The 21,049-nt window shown below is 43.5% G+C and overlaps 1 protein-coding gene across 2 annotated transcripts in view; it reads right to left on the reverse strand.

The window, feature by feature from the left end:
• LOC126187567 (alpha-tocopherol transfer protein-like) overlaps positions 1–21,049 on the reverse strand; it is a 123,153-nt gene that overhangs the window by 24,181 nt on the left and 77,923 nt on the right. For both annotated transcript variants that reach the window (XM_049928726.1, XM_049928724.1), the window contains exons 2-4: positions 11,661–11,820; positions 10,340–10,496; positions 1,598–1,847 (exon numbers count right to left, since the gene is read on the reverse strand). In XM_049928726.1, coding sequence (XP_049784683.1) covers positions 1,598–1,847; positions 10,340–10,496; positions 11,661–11,799 — 546 coding nt within the window. In that variant the 5' untranslated portion in view covers positions 11,800–11,820. The remainder of the gene's footprint in view (positions 1–1,597; positions 1,848–10,339; positions 10,497–11,660; positions 11,821–21,049) is intronic.

Raw genomic sequence — 21,049 nt, forward strand, 5'->3', positions numbered from 1 at the left:
TCATACATATACCTTTGTGAACTTATCATTTCTGAGAACGCATGCCGTTACAGCGTGATTAACTGTAAATACCATATTAATGCAATAAATGTTCAAAATCATCCGTCGACCTCAATCCATTCGGCAATACGTGTAACCACATTCCTTTCAACAGCGAGTAGTTCGCCTTCCGTAGTGTTCGCACATGCACTGACAATGCACTGACGCATGTTGTCAGGCGTTGTAGGTCAATCACGATAGCAAATATCCTTCAACTTTCCCCACAGAAAGAAATCCGGGGGCGTCAAATCCAGTGAACGTGCGGCCATGGTATGGTGGTTCGACGACCAATCCACCTGTCATCAAATATGCTATTCAATACCGCTTCAACCGCATGCGAGCTATGTGCCGGACATCCATCATGTTGGAAGTACATCGCCATTCTGTCATGCAGTGAAACATGTTGTAGTAACATTGGTAGAACTTTACGTAGGAAATTAGTATACATTGAACCATTCAGATTGCCATCGATAAACTGGGGGCCAGTTATCCTTCCTCCCATAATGCCGCACCATACATTAACCCGCCAAGGTCGCTGATGTTCCACTTGTCGCAGCCAACGTGGATTCTCCGTTGTCCAATAGTACATAATGTGCCGGTTTACGTTACCGCTGTTGGTGAATAAGGGTTCGTCGCTAAATAGAACGCGCGCAAAATATCTGTCATCGTCCCATAATTTCTCTTGTGCCCAGTAGCAGAACTCTGCACGACGTTCAAAGTAGTCGCCATGCAATTCCTGGTGCATAGAAATATCGTACATGTGCAATCTTTGTTGATGTAGCATTCACAACACCGACGTTTTTGATATTCCCGATTCTCGCGCAATTTGTCTGCTACTGATGTCCGGATTAGCCGCCACAGGAGCTAAAACACCTACTTCCTGTTTCCTAAAATAACGTAACTATCCGGCGAACGGTCCGGACACTTGGATGATGTCATCCAGGATACCGAGCAGCATACATAGCACACGCCCATTGGGCATTTTGATCCCAATAGCCATACATCGACACTATATCGACCTTTTCCGCATTTGGTAAACGGTCCGTTTTAACACGGGTACTGTATCACTAAGCAAATACCGTCCGCACTGGCGAAATATTACGTAACACCACGCACTTACACGTTTGTGACTATTACAGCGCCATCTGTCACAAAGCGAAAAAAGTGGTCCAAGTGAAACATTCATATTTCTTTACGTACTACACGAATATGTAATAAAATTTGGGGTTCCTACTTAAAAAAACGCTGTTGATATCCGTTTGACATATGGCAGCGCCATCTTGTGGGCCAAGCATAGCGATATTTTATCATAAGCCGTAGGGGTTCTAACCATCGCACTATGCTGCATGCATCTTACTGTTGACATTCCTCGCAAATAATGCGATAATTACAACCTTCTGTAGAAGTGCACAAAGAGCCTGAAACCACATACGGAAATAAAATTTCTGTTATAGAGTTAGTTGCTGATTATTTCGATACATACGACTACAGTTGCTAAAGGTGGATAAAATGCTAATCTTCGTTCCGTTTGCCGGACCTGACGGAGGGCTGCACTCACCCTGTAGATCATCTCGAGGCCGCGCAGCAGCCCGATGCCCGTCTTGAGGACGTGCCCCGCCTGCACGTTCTTCATGTCGAGGATCATGATGTCACCCAGCGAGTAGTCCTCGCGCAGCATCAGCTCCGACCACAGCAGGATGGCTCTGCTCATGACGAGCGGGTCGTAGTCGTCCGGGTTCTCGCAGATGTTCGTCGTTACCGACACCCGCAGGCAGCCGTCCGTGAGCCGCGGCATCGGGAACATCGTGCTGCAAGGAAACGTACATCGGCGGTATAGAAAACTATTGGCTTCGTGCCAGATGAACCACAATATATTTCAAACATGTCCTCGCACTGCAGTAAGTGGATTCATTACGTTTATAACAACTGAGTAAGAAAGTTTTAGGTCTAAATCGTTATAGATCGATGGTATCCCTGCGTGATAGAGCTCCACTCGGAGGTTTTGAATCTCCGTGGCGGAAGACATTAAAGTTCTGCGTCTATTGCTTGGCAGGCAAAACGAGGAAAGGTGATGGCGTAACATTCCTGATGACCAAACACTGTTTTCAATGTTCTGAATTACACTGAAAATCTGTCTGTAGTATGTAAAAAAATGAGGGCACATTACACTGTTGACGGTGATCCGCCTGTCACATGGAGAAGTTATCTCAATGGCCGCCTTGGTGATATTCGAGAGAAGCAGAATGTGTGGCGACATCAGGTTGCAGCGTGTCCCTTCTCCCATCAGTATACAACACTGACATGGCGCCACACTCCACCTACACTTGAGAGTTGTGCTCTACATAAACTACTGTTCAGTAATTTTGGTACAGCACATAAATGTCGTACTAAACGGTAAGATTACCGGCGGTATTGGTAGAAATTGTAGGGAAAGAAACAAATAAATGTGTGGGAGAGAAACTGGGAGTCGACGACTTCTCTTCGTTGTTCGGTTGTTTGTTTGCTTATCTGTTTTGCACATAATGAGTACAGCACATTGTTCAGTGTTAGTCCATTGTGTATTTTATATCCTTACAAAACACAAATTGCATTACATAAGTAATAAAAATTTCTTGATCGTGTTACCTTCATCTCACCAAAGCAATTACTTTTGATGCAAGTGTAATTTTCATGCACAAACATAAAAAAACCTCATAATTATTGTTATTTTGTACTTGATAGAACGTTCTTCATCATGATCAGAAGCAAGCGTTTCCTGTTATTATTGATACATGTGAAAGTTGTTTATGAATAACGGAAACATGTTTTATACAGACTCGGCGAAGTACTGATGCTACTTTTGACTTACTTTTGTTATCCGTTTTTTTAACTTAATCTTTTTTTAAGAAATTGTTTTTTTTAGCGCTATATGATTTTTCTGTAGTCCTTCAATATCCCTCTGCCTAAAGTTACAAATCAACTGTTATCGAATAAAATTTGAATCAAACACTGTCAATTTCAGTTTTGCTATACTTACTGTTTACGCGACCCTTCATGTATCCTTAGTTTCAGGACGTTTCACCGCTTCCAGTTTCGAGGAGAATCTACGAGAGTTGTTAAACAAGTAAGTTCCGATCGGTAGTGGAATGGAAACCACAGTGAAAATCCGTAATCTTTTATATGTGAGAAAGTATCACCACAGCTGTATATTGAGAATGACTGTATTGTCTCACATGGCTAGTTTCGGCAGCACGTTATCGCCGTCCTCAGGCCCCACTACTGCCAACAGAATTTTAGATTTTCTTGGCACACTTATTGTGGAGTCCTTATTACTAGTACACGTGGGCTAGGTCTCCTTAAGAGTCTCTACTCGACTAGTCCAATACAGACTCCTGAGCAGAGCTAGCCCACGTGAACAACTAACACAGACTCCACAAAAAATGTGCCAATGAAATCTAAAACACTTTTGGCATTGGTGAGGCCTGAGGACGGCCGTAATGTGCTGCCGAAACTAGTCATTCTCAATATACAACTGTGGAGGTACTTTTTCTCGTATATATCATCACCTAAAGACACTCGTCCATGCGAGAGGATGGACAACCATAAACCGTTGTGTTTTATTTGCCACACTTAGCTACACCTTCCAGCTACTTCTTTATTTAGTCGCCTCTCAGATTTTCCACTACATTAGTCATAGAACCCAGACGCTTGTGTTTCCAACCAATTCTCTACACTGGTCTGCAGCTCACTGTCCGTGATAAAGCCCGCATCTGGTGGTCGTGCGGTAGCGTTCTCGCTTCCCACGCCCGGGTTCCCGGGTTCGATTCCCGGCAGGGTCAGGGATTTTCTCTGCCTCGTGATGGCTGGGTGTTGTGTGCTGTCCTTAGGTTAGTTAGGTTTAAGTAGTTCTAAGTTCTAGGGGACTGATGGCCATCGATGTTAAGTCCCATAGTGCTCAGAGCCGTGATAAAATGTTTTGTTTTCCAGAGCCAGCGGTTGACGTGAGCAGAAATGGAAATCAGAGGGAGCCACGTCTGGGCTACATGGTCGGTGATCAAACACTTCCCATCGAAAATGCTGCAGGAGCGTCTTTATTGCCCCTGCAGTGTACGCCAGGGAATTTTTGTCGTGAAGAGGGAAATGCATGACAGTTATGTCACGTGGGATTACATGAAATCAGGGGAAATCTTTCGGTAGGCACCCACAGTTAGCGGGAACCACTATTTTCTAGGCATCTTTACGTTCTCACTGAGCGCTGAGAACTGCAAAAAGCAACGTGGTGCTATTGGTGGGCGTACTAGATATATTGCCCAACACATCTGTGCAAAGCTACATCGGGTTTTCACCGTGACTTGCGTCTCGTGACCTGTCGGAACTTGATTTCTGGACACCGGCGTACTAAGATACTGATTGCAAACACAATTAAAGCAGTCGAAATGAGGTAACACCCGACATGTACGCAAAACACTTAACATACAGGTAAAGTGGTTACGATCTTAGCTGATCACATTTGCTAGGAAAGCTACAGCAGTCTACGTTTACTTATCACAGTCTACGGTAGCCTGCGGTAATTTTACAACTCTACGCACACTCAGTAGGTACACTTGGGATACAACTCTCACACACCGCAAGGAAGGGGCTCATTGTAAGCGGACGAAGAAACCGTTGTACCTAGATACTCAGATACCGCAAATGTTTGCTAGCTGCGACATTTGGCGACTCCACACAGCAGACAGTGGGCATTTCTCAACTGGTCTAACACACAATCTCATCCGCCACAGCCGGCCGGTGTGGCCGTGCGGTTAAAGGCGCTTCAGTCTGGAACCGCGTGACCGCTACGGTCGCAGGTTCGAATCCTGCCTCGGGCATGGATGTGTGTGATGTCCTTAGGTTAGTTAGGTTTAATTAGTTCTAAGTTCTAGGCGACTGATGACCTCAGAAGTTAAGTCGCATAGTGCTCAGAGCCATTTGAACCAGCCATCCGCCACGTCATGTCACGTGGCGTGATGCCATGGTCTCTGCAGAGATAAAGCTGCCTGCAAGCTCACAACAAGCTAGTGTCGTATTCTGTCTACATGCATACAAAAGAACTCACCAGCAACCCTCTTGCTGACGACCTACGCTGAGAGCTTGGGTTACGTTTGGTATTTGAGCCTAGGAAAATTCTTCGTAGCGGTATGACAGATTTAGGCCACATTGACGGTCTTACAGCTTTACACAGTTCATTCCTTGCGTAACCGTAGCCACCTAGTAGTTTGTGTTGTGCCCTAACTCTGTACTGAAATTGTAACTAGCACTGTTCAAATAACTGGAACAGAAGATGTATTCCAATAAAAGACTTCCGGGCTAGATAAAGCCTATCTATCCTTATCTGTACAAATTCAAAAGTACGGTGTTCTGTCCTCCGTTATCAGTAGTAATTCTTCCTGGTAGTAATCACGACACCCTCCTTTGGCAATGATTGGCTGAGTATGCCATTGCGAAAGTTGGAAGGAGACAAAAGGAACCACCTCCAGGAAAGCAATGTGTAGTAGAGATCTACTACTTCGGGCTAACGCTTTAGTTTACTTGTACATTAACTTTCTTCATGGATGAAACTTTTGGAAACTAACATACACTATGTGATTAAAAGTATCCGCACATCTCCAAAAACATACATCTTTCATATTAGATGCATTGTGCTGCCACCTACTGCCAGGTACTCCGTATCAGCGACCTCAGTGGTCATTAGACATTGTGAGAGAGCAGAATGGGGCGCTCCGCGGCACTCACGGACTTCGAACTTGGCCAGGTGATTGGGTGTCACTTGTGTCATACGCCTGTATGCGAGATTTCCACACTCCTAAACTTCCCTAGGTTTCCTATGTGATAGTGAAGTGGAAACGTGAAGGGACACGTACAGCACAAAAGCGTACAGGCCGACTTCGTCTGTTGACTGATAGAGACCGCCGACAGTTAAAGGGGGTCGTAATGTGTAATAAGCAGACATCCATCCAGACCATAAAACAGGAATTCCAAACTGCTTCAGGATCCGCTGCAAGTACTATGGCAGTTATACGGGAGGTGAGAAAACTTGGGTTCCATAGTCGAGGGGCTGCACATAAGCCTTACATCAAGCCGGTAAATGCCAAACGGCGCCTTGCTTGGTGTAAGAAGCGTACAAATTGGACGATTGAACAGTGGAGTGGCGAATCACGGTACACAATGTGGTGATCCGATGGCAGGGTGTGGGTATGGCGAATGCCCGGTGAACGTCAACTGCCACCATGTATAGTGCCGACAGAAAAATTCGGAGGCGGTGGTGTTATGGTGTGGTAGCGATTTTCATGGAGAGGGCTTGCACCCCTTGTTGTTTTGCGTGGCACTATCACAGCACAGGTCTACAATGATGTTTTGAGCACCTGCTTGCTTTCCACTGAATAGGTCAGGCGTGCACTACACGCCGGAAGCGGCTACAAGGGTAGCGGAGTACGTGTGGAGTGCACATGGGGTTTTTTTAGGTTAGAGAATCCCCTCCCTAGGCCCGACAAGACGCCTCCTGAGACGCGGCAAGATAGGAGTAGGCAAAATGCAACAGGGAATAACAATATTAATGTGCTAATAGTAAACTGCAGGAGCGTCTATAGAAAGGTCCCAGAACTGCTCTCATTAATAAACGATCACAACGCCCATATAGTACTAGGGACAGAAAGTTGGCTGAAACCAGACGTAAACAGTAACGAAATCCTAAACTCAGATTGGAATGTATACCGCAGAGACAGGCTGAACAGTGAAGGGGGAGGCGTGTTTATAGCGGTAAGAAGTGCAATAGTATCGAAGGAAATTGACGGAGATCCGAAATGTGAAATGATTAGGGTGAAGGTCGCGGTTAAAGCAGGCTCAGACATGGTAATTGGATGTCTCTATAGGCCCCCTGGCTCAGCAGCTGTTGTGGCTGAGCACCTGAAGGATAATTTGGAAAATATTTCGAGTAGATTTCCCCACCATGTTATAGTTCTGGGTGGAGATTTTAATTTGCCGGATATACACTGGGAGACTCAGACGTTCATAACGGGTGGCAGGGACAAAGAATCCAGTGAAATTTTTTTAAGTGCTTTATCTGAAAACTACCTTGAGCAGTTAAACAGAGAACCGACTCGTGGCGATAATATATTAGACCTTCTGGTGACCAACAGACCCGAACTATTTGAAAAAGTTAACGCAAAACAGGGAATCAGTGATCATAAAGCGGTTACGGCATCGATGATTTCAGCCGTAAATAGGAATATTAAAAAGGGTAGGAAGATTTTTCTGTTTAGAAAAAGTGACAAAAAGCAGATTTCAGAGTACCTGTTGGCTCAACACAAAAGTTTTGTCTCAAGTACTGATAGTGTTGAGGATCAGTGGACAAAGTTCAAAACCATCGTACAATATGCGTTAGATGAGTATGTGCCAAGCAAGATCGTAAGAGATGGAAAAGAGCCACCGTGGTTCAACAACCGAGTTAGAAAACTGCTGCGGAAGCAAAGGGAACTTCACAGCAAACATAAATATAGCCAAAGCCTTGCAGACAAACAAAAATTACGCGAAGCGAAATGTAGTGTGAGGAGGGCTATGCGAGAGGCGTTCAATGAATTCGAAAGTAAAGTTCTATGTACTGACTTGGCAGAAAATCCTAAGAAATTTTGGTCTTATGTCAAAGCGGTAGGTGGATCAAAACAAAATGTCCAGACACTCTGTGACCAAAATGGTACTGAAACAGAGGATGACAGACTAAAGGCCGAAATACTAAATGTCTTTTTCCAAAGTTGTTTCACAGAGGAAGATTGCACTGTAGTTCCTTCTCTAGATTGTCGCACAGATGACAAAATGGTAGATATCGAAATAGACGACAGAGGGATAGAGAAACAATTAAAATCGCTCAAAAGAGGAAAGGCCTCTGGACCTGATGGGATACCAGTTCAATTTTACACAGAGTACGCGAAGGAACTTGCCCCCCTTCTTGCAGCGGTGTACCGTAGGTCTCTAGAAGAGCGTAGCGTTCCAAAGGATTGGAAAAGGGCACAGGTCATCCCCGTTTTCAAGAAGGGACGTCGAACAGATGTGCAGAACTATAGACCTATATCTCTAACGTCGATCAGTTGTAGAATTTTGGAACACGTATTGTGTTCGAGTATAATGACTTTTCTGGAGACTAGAAATCTACTCTGTAGGAATCAGCATGGGTTTCGAAAAAGACGGTCATGTGAAACCCAGCTGGCGCTATTCGTCCACGAGACTCAGAGGGCCATAGACACGGGTTCACAGGTAGATGCCGTGTTTCTTGACTTCCGCAAGGCGTTCGATACAGTTCCCCACAGTCGTTTATTGAACAAAGTAAGAGCATATGGACTATCAGACCAATTGTGTGATTGGATTGAGGAGTTCCTAGATAACAGGACGCAGCATGTTATTCTCAATGGAGAGAAGTCTTCCGAAGTAAGAGTAATTTCAGGTGTGCCGCAGGGGAGTGTCATAGGACCGTTGCTATTCACAATATACATAAATGACCTGGTGGATGACATCGGAAGTTCACTGAGGCTTTTTGCAGATGATGCTGTGGTGTATCGAGAGGTTGTAACAATGGAAAATTGTACTGAAATGCAGGAGGATCTGCAGCGAATTGACGCATGGTGCAGGGAATGGCAACTGAATCTCAATGTAGACAAGTGTAATGTGCTGCGAATACACAGAAAGATAGATCCTTTATCATTTAGCTACAAAATAGCAGGTCAGCAACTGGAAGCAGTTAATACCATAAATTATCTGGGAGTATGCATTAGGAGTGATTTAAAATGGAATGATCATATAATGTTGATTGTCGGTAAAGCAGATGCCAGACTGAGATTCATTGGAAGAATCCTAAGGAAATGCAATCCGAAAACAAAGGAAGTAGGTTACAGTACGCTTGTTCGCCCACTGCTTGAATACTGCTCAGCAGTGTGGGATCCGTACCAGATAGGGTTGATACAAGACATAGAGAAGATCCAACGGAGAGCAGCGCGCTTCGTTACAGGATCATTTAGTAATCGCGAAAGCGTTACGGAGATGATAGATAAACTCCAGTGGAAGACTCTGCAGGAGAGACGCTCAGTAGCTCGGTACGGGCTTTTGTCAAAGTTTCGAGAACATACCTTCACCGAAGAGTCAAGCAGTATATTGCTCCCTCCTACGTATATCTCGCGAAGAGACCATGAGGATAAAATCAGAGAGATTAGAGCCCACACAGAGGCATACCGACAATCCTTCTTTCCACGAACAATACGAGACTGGAATAGAAGGGAGAACCGATAGAGGTACTGAAGGTACCCTCCGCCACACACCGTCAGGTGGTTTGCGGAGTATGGATGTAGATGTAGATGTAGAAGAGCAATTCGGGGATGGTTAAGGCGTCTTTCAACACGATCGAGCACCTGTTCAAAAAGCACGTTCTGTGGCGGAGTGGTTACACGACAATAACATCCCTGTAATGGACTGGCCTGCACAGATTCGTGACCGGAATCCTATACAATACCTTTGGGATGTTATGGAACGCCAACCTCGCGCCAGGCCTCACCAACCGACATCGATACCTGTCTTCTGTGCAGCACTCAGTGAATAATGGGCTACCATTCAACTAGAACCATCCAGTACCTGATTGAACGTATGCCTGCGAGAGGCTGTCATCAAGGCTAAGGGTGGGCCAATAACATACTGGATTCCAGAATAACCGATGGAGGGCGCCATGAACTTGTAAGTCATCATATAGTGTATACATATAGGTCAATTGCAAAAGAAGTTGCAAAACAACATTGTGTTCAGGGCAACCGCAGCTATGAAAGTACTTCTTGTAAACAGCTGTATGCGGTTTTTATTCGACAAGACGCAAAAGAAGTAGTATATACTACATCAAAATTCTGCTAACTGCGATGAAGACCTATTAATTACTTACGTCTTTGCTAACGAAGGTTTTCTTCTCCTTGGACTACAAGAGCATGGCCTATTATAGCCAAAACGAAAAGATGCTCTAGTAATTGCCACAGTAGTGCTAGCACTACTAAGCTGCACTAGGAAATCAAAACAGCAAGAAAAGTAAACAGCTCTTCCATACTTCACACAAAATAAAGAACTTTTAATGCCTATGCACGGTATCACGCTGCAATAACACACGAGTATAGTGGTTGCAAAACAGTCCATTGCTCTCTGCCTCGGTGGGAACTAAACAACTAGATAATATGAATCAGTGCACAGCGGTCTACCACAACAAGACACTTCAGAAGTGCAGTGGAAATGGTCGACATCGTATCAGAACTACAATACTTACATGAATTTCTTACACACTCCTATGATTTCCCTGGGATTCCTGTTCATGAGCAGCTCTGGGTATCTGTTCTTCAGGGAGAAGTAGGCGTCTACGGAGGTCTTGACACGCTCCAAACTACACTTACAGTTGATGTACATGCGCTCGAGCCGAGCGTCATCTGTAAAAGAAATACGTGTAGAAAACATACAGTACAGTTCATATACTGTTAACTAGAGTAATTACAGAATGAACAATTCAGTCCAATCCAAACTGAATTTAGTTTTTTGAATTTCTTGTACATATGCAGTTTTGAAGGGAATAGCATTACATGAGGAGACGTATCACAGAGAATGACAACTGGAAAGCATGTCATGGAAAAGAAGATGTAAGAAGTCTAGGAAATAAAAACATTAAAAACGAGTTTAATATATATATTTGTTGCCTGTTAGTTTTGTTTATTTTGTAGAAAATCTCTATGTTCATTTAAACATTCAATAGAGTATGTAAGTTTTTATACAGATTGACCCTACCACGAAACGATCGTAGGATTTTTCATCTGATTCTATGAACTAGTCGAAAGACACTACCTGAAATCTAGGTAGAGGTTACAATCATGTCACCGTGAATCGTAGGCCACAAATTACTGGAAGCTGAATTGAGACCTCAAGTTGTCATGAATCGTTTACAACTGACACCGTACCACAGACGACAGAGACTCGTGTGGTGTAGAGACACAGTGAACATCTAGCGGCTTTCTGCAGTGTTCCATGACGAGTTTTGTTTCTGTTTCTGCTTGCGAAATAGACGCCAACGCGTCCGTGTACGACCTGTGAAAGATTAGAAGAGGCAGCGATTCACGAGGTCCATCGGCTCCTGGAATCATGACGTGGGGCTCTATGGATAATACCACAGGGCTAATTTCGTAGTTACTGTAGTGACCACTCGCCAGTAAGTGGCAAGAATGGTAACCCCTGTTGTCATACTCTTCATGAACAGGTAGATTCTAGCAGGATAATGCAACATATCAGTCTACAGTTCACAAATACTTTGAGGAAACTGCAGAAACTTGACTGGACTGCCCAGTCTTCTGAGTTATCACCAGTAGAGAATGTGTGGGATGCCACGGAAAGACATATACTTCCATATTTTTCTACAGCCAGCCACCATTATGAACCGACACAAAACGTGTTTCAACTGTGCCAAGAAATTCGCCAATATGACAGTCTGAGACTGTTTGTTTCCAGGTCACAAGGTATACAAGAGTGTATTCGTGCCTGTGGGGTCGCACCTGGTACAGATGTTGATGACGATGTATGTAGAGAGATCAGATTGGGCTGCTTACCTATATTTTGTGGTAAGTGCGGTTGCATTTTGAGCCACTTCCGTATCACCATGATGGCCACCTTGATGTCGTTTTCGCTGGTCCCCAGCTGCTTCCGCACGTAGGCCACTTGCTCCGGGGTAGGGAGTCCAGTCTTCATCTTGCTGGTTCAGGGTCTCAGCTGTGCAGAAAACAAACGTTATTAATTAGTTTCACTGATGGAAAGTTGCTCCTGCAGGGTGGATCAACGGCGTGTGAAATGGACAATTTTGTCTGAGGACAAGGCAAATGGTATCTAAACGTTTTGCATGCTCATTTTTAACTTTACTCTAGGGAAACTGTGTTAGCTTTTTGTGGGATGTTGCTGGTGTTACTATGCTATCGAAGGGTGATGCGCTCAACTTCAGTTTCTTCACTGACGTGATAGTGCAATGTGATCATCACGGTACATCGATGTGTCAGGGCATGAAATTTATCTCAGGTGTCCAAAAGATTTGTGCGTTACTTCTCTACCGAAAATGTAGCGGACGCGTGAAGTGACATCAGCATATCTATCGGTCTGCACCACCGATGATAACATTCACCCATTCTATAGACTTAAGACTGACGCAGTTGGGCTGTATATGCAGATTAATATTGATTATTTGTAATCATGGTAGTCTCGACTGCAATTACGTATTTGAGGAACGGGTGTCAGAATATACGAAGCTAATTTCGAAAATTGTCGATAGCGCTAGCATTCTCTTCTAACCAATACCTCACGACTCAGTATAGTGCTTCAGTATCTTCCATTATAGAGACTGGTAATGTACTGGTCACTAATCTCCTAATGATCGACAGCAATTGTTTGCAACGCTGCTGTTTGTTTAGTGTTGAGTGTAACTTGTCTCTTAGTCCAACTATAGACGGCATACACGTTGGAATGTTTCGTCTCACCAGTTCACTACTGCCATAGTGTGGCAATTTGTTCGTTACTCCCTAAATGCATGACGCAATCGTACATTCGCTGCTGCTACGTACAAAGTGCTTGGAATATATTTGTCAGCCGGTTTCTTGTATAACGTTCCGAAGATATATAGAACATATAGCAAATGGTATTTCTGCATTCATTATTACATTTTTCATTTACATTCCATATCCCTTCTGTATCCTGTTTACTTAAATGTGTGAAGTAACATGTAGTGAATAGTTTCGTTATCTCTCGTATCATGAACTGTAGTTCAAGGTGTTCATTATTCTGACACTATTTTTACATGCCCGTGTGTCTGCTGGATAATTTTGTGGAACATGTTTTACATATGTATCAAAATACACCGTCTGCCCAAAAGCGTGAAGCACCCAGAAGTGTAATACTGAACTAAATGAAACCTCACTGCCAGGGAGAGTATGTGATGTTATTTCAGAGATTAAAAAACCAAGTCAAATTTACAAATAACTTGGCAGTACGAGGTCACTTATCAATAAGAACTTGCACCCCTCTAGGCTAGAAGCATGCTCGATTGGGCAAGCCGGCTCAGAACTGTTGTAACTGATATCCTGGATACTGCTACTGGGATGGATATGACGTCCAGGTTGGTCCAGCGCACGCTCTATCGGGAACAGGGCTGGGGATTTTGCTGCCCACGCATGGGTCGGTATTCATACTCCAGCTACCATGTTGGTCCCCTCCCACCAAATCAATCAATCCAGCACCTGCTAATCCCCGATCACTGCTGTGGGATGACACAGAATATTGCAGGACGTCCATCAATGGTTCTCGGGTCAAGGGCGAGGTGTGAACAGGTTATATGTGTGGTGGTCAGAAGTGGTCGACCGTAACCTTTACATCTGCCCTGATGTCCTCATAGAGTCCAGCACTGGGCAACTGTCACATCCGGATGCCGCACGCATCTTGATACCGCACGGTTCGACCAGTCGGTGAAATGGAGATCCACAACAAGGCACTGATAACGCTGTCTCATACGGGTGCGTGACTTCCGTGTCCTCCACAGTGATCACTGAGCATCTGTCTCGGTTTGCGTCTCTTATATTAACTGCCCATCCTAGTAAAAACACTGGGCACGAACAGCATTATTGCACTCTGATTACTCTGTTACAGGAATTTGCAACTCCAATCATTTACAAACTTGCTGATGGCGTATACGTCCACATTGGCATTGGACCATTTTTTCTGGGTGCTTACTTTTTTTGTCAAGCGATGTATGGTTCAAATGGTTCAAATGGCTCTGGGCACTATGGGACTTAACATCTGAGGTCATCAGTCCCCTAGAACTTAGAACTACTTAAACCTAACTAACCTGAGGACATCACACACATCCATGCCCGAGGCAGGATTCGAACCTACTACCGTAGCGGTCGCGTGGTTCCAGACTGAAGCGCCTAGAACCGCACGGCCACACCGGCCGCCTCTGGCGATGAAGTCTGCAATAAAATCCTTCTACAAAGGTCATTCAAAACGTTTTGCACAGTCGTTTTTATTTTTTTTATTTTTTGCAAGAGGAGAATGAAATTTTTAGTGAACATACTTGGAACATTTAGCTATAAGTTGTTATATGGAAGTATTTTCTTTCATTTACTGGTGATCCATAATGGACCATGAAGTACATGTCAAGTTGCGACAATGGTCGGTGATGGAGGTCCTCTTCAAGACCGGCGATGACTCTGCCACATCGATTCACAGGAAGTTGCTCCCTGTTTATGGGAGGACAAAGTGGATCGCAGCAGTATCCAGCGATGGTTGCAGAGGTTTGAAAAAGGTGATTTCTCTCTCCTGGACAATCTACCGTGTGACAGACCATCGACGGCAGTGAGTAATGTAAGTAAAGAGACCAGTGATGAAATCATCCAAAATGACGTATGTGTGACGACACGGCAGCTTGCTGAAATGACGGTTTCAATGTTGTCATTGGGTAGTGTGGTAACACTGATACAATCACTAGGGTACAGAAAATTCTGTGCAAGTTCGGTGCCTAGATTATAGACAAGAGAAATATAAACGATGAGGAATAATGTGTGCGAGGGTCTCATGAAGACCTTTACTGAAGAGTGGAAACAGTGTTTTGAGGGCGTCATTACACAGGATGAAACAGGGTGGTTTTTGTCCTAGCTTGAGAGAAGAAACCAAGACCTCCACGAACAGCAGGCCGAAAAGTGACGGCCTCTTTCTTCTGAGATCAGTGTGGTGTCATTTTCATTGACTTTTTTGAACCCGGCTCCACAATTGACCAGCACCGTTACTGTTTGTCATAGGACAAGCTGCGGCGTGCCACCAAGACCCACAGACAACAGCTTCAGGGTCAGCTCATCAGACTACACCATGACAATGCCAAACACGATACTGCCCTTATGACGCAGGATAAAATCAAGAAAATGGGTTGGAAAACTGTTCCTCATATTCCTTACAGTCGGGACTTGGGATTTTTACCTCTTTCGTCGTCTGAAGGCCCACCTGCGTGGTAAAACATTTGATAGTGAGAAAGAACTTATCTCCTGTGTCAAGCGATGGTGTAAAAGTCAATCCCAGAATTTTATCAAAGTGTATTTACATCATGTAAAGAACGTTGGGCCAGATGCGTCACAGCTGATGGAGGCTACACTGAGTGGGCTCAGTGTATAGCTAGATGTTCCAAATATGTTCACAAAACATTTCATTCTCCTCCTGCAAAAAATAAAAAAAATTACAGACGGTTGTGGAAAACTCTTTGAATGCCCTTTGTATATTTTCGATTTCACTCTTAATTTTAGTATTTAGATTGTCACAATGAATGTATTAATTAAATAAATTTCCGAAGTGGGTGTGGGGCCTACCATATAATTGTACAAAGTGGGGTGGCACAACAGCAAGGCAAAGGTTTTCGGTAGTTCCTATAAATCGCTTAAGGCCAATGCCAGGTTGGTTTCCTCGAAAGGCCCAACTCTTTTCCACCTCTCGCTATTCTCTCTGTCGCTCTGTCTCTCTCTCTGTCTCTGTCTCTCTCTGTCTCTCTCTCTCTCTCTAATGACGTCTTCGTCGAAAGACTGTCATAACCTACGTTTCCTTCCTTGTAGCGCAGATATCAGTTAGGTTTTCCTTCTACAGAAGTAATACTGTACCTTCCAAACACATGTAGTCGTCATTTCTATGATTTGCATTTGTAGTCTCCATTTCTAATGTGTAACGCTCAATATTTTGACCTCACAATGTGCATCAACAGAGTAGTTAGCTATAATGACCTCACCAAGAGTGTTTTGAGGCCATACTAAACAGGACGTAACTTTTTCTGTCTCGTCTTGGTTGAGACAAACAACACCTCCCATACCTCAATGGGATCCTTTCCCGAATCGCTCCAGATAAGCTATTTGCTGTCGCGTTTCGTTGGCGTCTCGCTTGGCGAGATGACTATTGGTTCCTCTACCTTATGCTGGCGTAGGTTTCCCGGATGCGGCTGTCACTCTCGTAATGGCTAGGGGCCAGGTAAGGACCTAGGTCCGTGTTGGTAACGCAGAGTATCAGAGAAACCAACTCTTTAGTGGTTCTTTCCAAATTCTGGTTTGCAGCTCACAGGACAGCTTCAGACGGGTGTGCAAGCGACATTTCAATAAAACAAAATTACATGTCGTAGAAGCTTCTACCGACTGAGCCACCACTTTATGGTTTATGCTCGTACATGTGCTTGCAGCTAGCCTCTCACTCTTTCACAATATCGTAGTATTCTAATATTACACATTAATATAATGATGCTCGCAGTATCGTCCAATGAGTGTTTTACAAGCAGAATGATTCATTAAAATGCACAGTGTTAGAGATTTATTTTGTAATACTTAAGCTTACCATGTTACTTTCACTAAATCGATCAGCTTTTGTAGCGTCAGCTGTCAGCGGCGATACTGCATTGATCTCATCGCGAACTAGCAGTTTTTATAGTGTTTTTTGCAGTAAATCAGTAAATGTGCATTTTAGTAGTACACGCCAGTACATCCACATATGCTACAATGCTCTTACAGCACACAATGTGGCGGTGGGAAAATAAATCAGCAGCTTTCGTCATTTCCCTACTATACTCGTGAATGGTGCGCTAAAGGAATAGCCTTCAGCCACGTTACTTTCGCGATCAGTGTATGATATTTACGGTGGCGTACTAATATTTTACTTATCAGGTTTCGGATAGTAACATGGTGGAATGTTAGTAAACATTGAAACAGTCAAATGGTTCAAATGGCTCTGAGCACTATGGGACTTAACTTCTGAGGTCATCAGTCCCCTAGAACTTAGAACTACTTAAACTTAACTAACCCAAGAACGTCACACACATCCATGCCTGAGGCAGAATTCGAACATGCGACCGTAGAGGTCGTGCGGTTCCAGATTGCAGCGCCTAGAACCGCTCGGCCACCCCGGCCGGCTCCGACACACAGACACACGATGTTTGCAAGAGAGTTCCAGTGTGTAAGGGATACTGTGGTACCACAAAATAACAGTCGAAAAGGATGGTGATTTCTATAGATAAATGACTTGGAAGAAGTAGCCTTCCATCACTGTTCGATATGCTGCACAACAAAAGACGACGTTGAGCACAATATTGCCTTGTGGGAGCTGCCAAGCACAGGTAGTACTGACTTCAGACATGGTGCTGCGTTAATCCAGTGCAGTTGCACTCATTTTGGACGAAGTCTGTTTCATGAATCAGGGAATGCTCAATGATCACAAAAATTGGTGATTGTTGAGGATTCTAGCGCTACAGTTACGAATCAGCATCGACACAAACATATTCTTAATCGATTCCTTCCCCGTAACTGTTGTTACAAGAAACCCCTCTGGATTTTTGGCATGTATGAAACCCCAACACACTTTAGCATCTTTCTAGTGAATACTTGTATAAAAATTACCCCAAAGGTGGATAGCAAGTGTATGACCGATTTCGTGGCCAACTGATTTATTTCATATGACTCCACTTAATCTATACATGTGAGCTCATATGGAAAGTATTGTATGCAAAACACTAGTAGTGAGGGCAGAGCGTCTCCTGGCTACAATTCTCCTACAGTTCTGTTGCGACGCTGTCGAATTTCGGTTCCTCATATACAACAGGGAATGTCTTGGTGTCTATTGATTGTCAGCTTAAAAATGCTAATTCTGTCGTTAGATCTCCAACTGGACTGGAGATTTCTATTTTCTCGCAGTTTAGGTAACTCACCGTTATTCGTATAAGTAAGTCACTCATGTTACACCGTGGTACGAAGTGCGCATTGAATACTATGTCAAGCTACAAGGTAACATTGTCCGATTTAACGATTGTATTATTCTGATTCAGATTTGTCAAAATCGACTATCGTCTTCAATTACAAATGTGTTTAAAGAACAGAGATGAAACCGTGACTACCGTCCACCATGAGAGCGACAGCTGTGGACCGCGGCAGATATGGCCATGCTTGGAGCGTCAACATCACCTGCAAACATAGCACCCGCGAGATGGCGATAATACCGAAGTCTATAAACCCAGTCTTTATGGTTAATACTGTACCGTCTTTCCTATGTGTTTTAATGATAAAGTCATCAAATATTACATCTTCATTTTACGAAATGAAATGGGTTCCAAAATAGCTTTAACATACTTTCAGAAGATGGATGGTTTAGTTTAAGGTATGCATTGTACAATTTAAGCCTCCGTTATCAAGTGTAGTTTGATTTTGATCTCGCTTCCCACATTGCTGACTATTAGTCGCTACCTGTGATTCCGCAGGCCTCCACAGTCAGACTTATAATTTCAGCTCTTTACGACCATGATAATTCTGATGCATTACCAGCATCATAGTTACGCCGCAGTATCATTCACAGTATCAATTGTGACTATATTCTAATTGTTATATCTTTTTATATTTATAATATTAAATAAATATTTTATATTCATAATATAGATTTAATGTTTATAATATAAAAGGATGTATAAAATTTTGAAAATGATCAATATTGTCCACTAAATTGTTGATTAAAATCAATTCATTTATTATCATCCGTTTTTATGTGAAAATCGTAAATATTGTCCATCAATGACTTTTTTAAAAAATTATCATTTATTGTCATCTGTTTTTATGTGTTTTAAGACATCTCGCCAAGTTTTGCAATGTCCAGCTGAAGAGCGGTTTTATTCGCCCCTCCCTGGCGAATTGATGAAGATGATGCTGATGTTTGGATTGTGGGGCGCTCAACTCGAGCGAAATTGCCAGTGTGTGTGTGTGTGTGTGTGTGTGTGTGTGTATGTCTGGATAAATACTACAGCATATCTACAGTAGGACACATATAGGATACAATGACAACGTACCACATTTAAAATCTCATGCACTGTATCTTGTCAGTTATCAAGTACATTACAAAACAATCGATGGCAGTTAGTCGTCGTTAAATTCAAATCTACATGTCACACTAAAATTCTAAAAGACTTTTTCTGGTATTAAACAACATAGAGCAGTATCATAATGAGTAATGGAAGTGTCATATAAAGTGATGGTGTATATGAGGGCTGGAACTTTAATAGTGGCAAGTATTTATTTACAGCTCGTACAAAATAGATACGTGTTTCATAGTTTTACTGATCTTCATAGTAGTCACCAGCATTGTGTATAACCGGTTGACAGCGATGTGGAAGTCGTAGGATACTCTTAGCAGTGCCAGTTGTGTTGACAGTTCGAGCGGAGCGGTCTATTGCCCTATGAATTCGTAGCAGTTCTAAAGCCAATGCCGTGAAGCATTTACTTCAGTTCAGAAATGGAGTTGAACGTACGAAGGCTTAAGTGAAGGGAGTGCAGTAGGTGGTATAGCACTTAACAGCCTCAGCAGTCAAACAAATCAGTACCAGCTTGCACTGTACGTGCTTGGGCACTGTCCTGCAAAATGAAGGTCAGGTCCTGCAGAAAGTGCCATGACTTCTGTCTCTATGCTGTTCACTTTTGGAACACAACCTACGACCAGTTTAGAGACAGAAGTGACGACACTTTCTGCAAGACCTGACCATCGTTTTGCAGGACAGTGCTCAAGCACGTACAGTGCAGTCAAAGCTAAGTGCTATACCACCTACTGTACTCCCCTCACTTAAGCCCTTGTAAGTTCAACTAGATTTATAAACTGAAGGAAACACTTCACGGCATTCGCTTCAGAACTGCTACAGATTCGTTGGGCAATAGACCGTGCCGCTCGAACTGCCAACACAACTTTCACAGTTAAGCATATCCTATGACTTCTACATCGCTGGCAGCGCGTTATACACAATGCTGGTGACTACTTTGAAAGTCAGTAAAACTTTGAAACACGTATCTATTTTGTACGAGCTGTAAATAAATAGTTGCCATTATTAAAGTTCTGTCATAGTTGGTTTCGACCCATTGCTGGCCATCCTTAGAGTCTTCAAGCGGCATTTCGTGACCAAACGTTTGCTAGCACATGAGTATTTGTTGACCAAATGAACATAATCTGAAGATGGCCACTGCCAGCGCCGAAAGCTGTTATGACGGTGTCATAAGAATTGACTGTGCCCAAAAAAAAATAAAAATAAAAAAACTAATTTTTATAACAACAGATTCACTGAGCTCCTTTCATCGTCCTGCCTGAAGACACCAATACTTTTCCTTCGATATTTTTTCGATTACTGTGTCCGTTACTATAACGCATCTTGAGTAAAGTATCGATAGTTTTCAGTCGATACCTTTAATACGTACTTCTGACAAGAATAATCATTAGTAAAGTATCGAGAATTCTCTTTCTGTAACTTTGCGAGCTCAATACCTGCTGCTATGCTACCCAAGAGTTTCGTATCGATATTCTTTCACTGTATTTACGGCCACAACGTATTTTAGTTTACTACTCATGAGTAAAGGATCGTCACTTCGCTTAATAAAGTCTCGCTACTTCTAAAGCTCAATTGTGTGCAATCAACTTTTTTCTTAAATCTAGGTCACTACGAATTGTAATACATAGGAAACAAAGCAATGAAATTTTTAATGAACTCCTCGAAGCGGAGCCAGACTTACTGTTGCAGTGCGCAGTAAACGGCCTTCTTAGCTAGCCGGAGAGGGCGCTGCAGGGTTCTAACGCCTGCTTCGTGCTGCCTGCTGCTGGGGCGCGACCAGTGTGGGCTGCGCCGCCGATGCTACTGGTGGCCGGTGCTCGGGACGCTGGGCTTAGGAAGGCGGCGCACAAGGTCAGTGCGGCGGCGCCGCTTCCTGGTCGACTAACGACCTTTCCCTCTCTCCCTCCCCCCCGCGATCTGGCTGCTGCCGTCTGTGCTCACGCACGTACCAGGGGCAACGCTCGCCTGCTACTCGTTCGCTCCGTGCGTCAGGTGTCAGTGTGGAGAAAGCGTTCAAAATCCAGCATTAGAATTCTCTTTGACAATACTTGTCCTTGTTGTTGCTTCCATAGCGGTAGAATGGAAATGTCA

This window comes from Schistocerca cancellata, chromosome 5 (assembly GCF_023864275.1).
Source record: "Schistocerca cancellata isolate TAMUIC-IGC-003103 chromosome 5, iqSchCanc2.1, whole genome shotgun sequence".
NCBI classification, from domain to species: domain Eukaryota; kingdom Metazoa; phylum Arthropoda; class Insecta; order Orthoptera; family Acrididae; genus Schistocerca; species Schistocerca cancellata.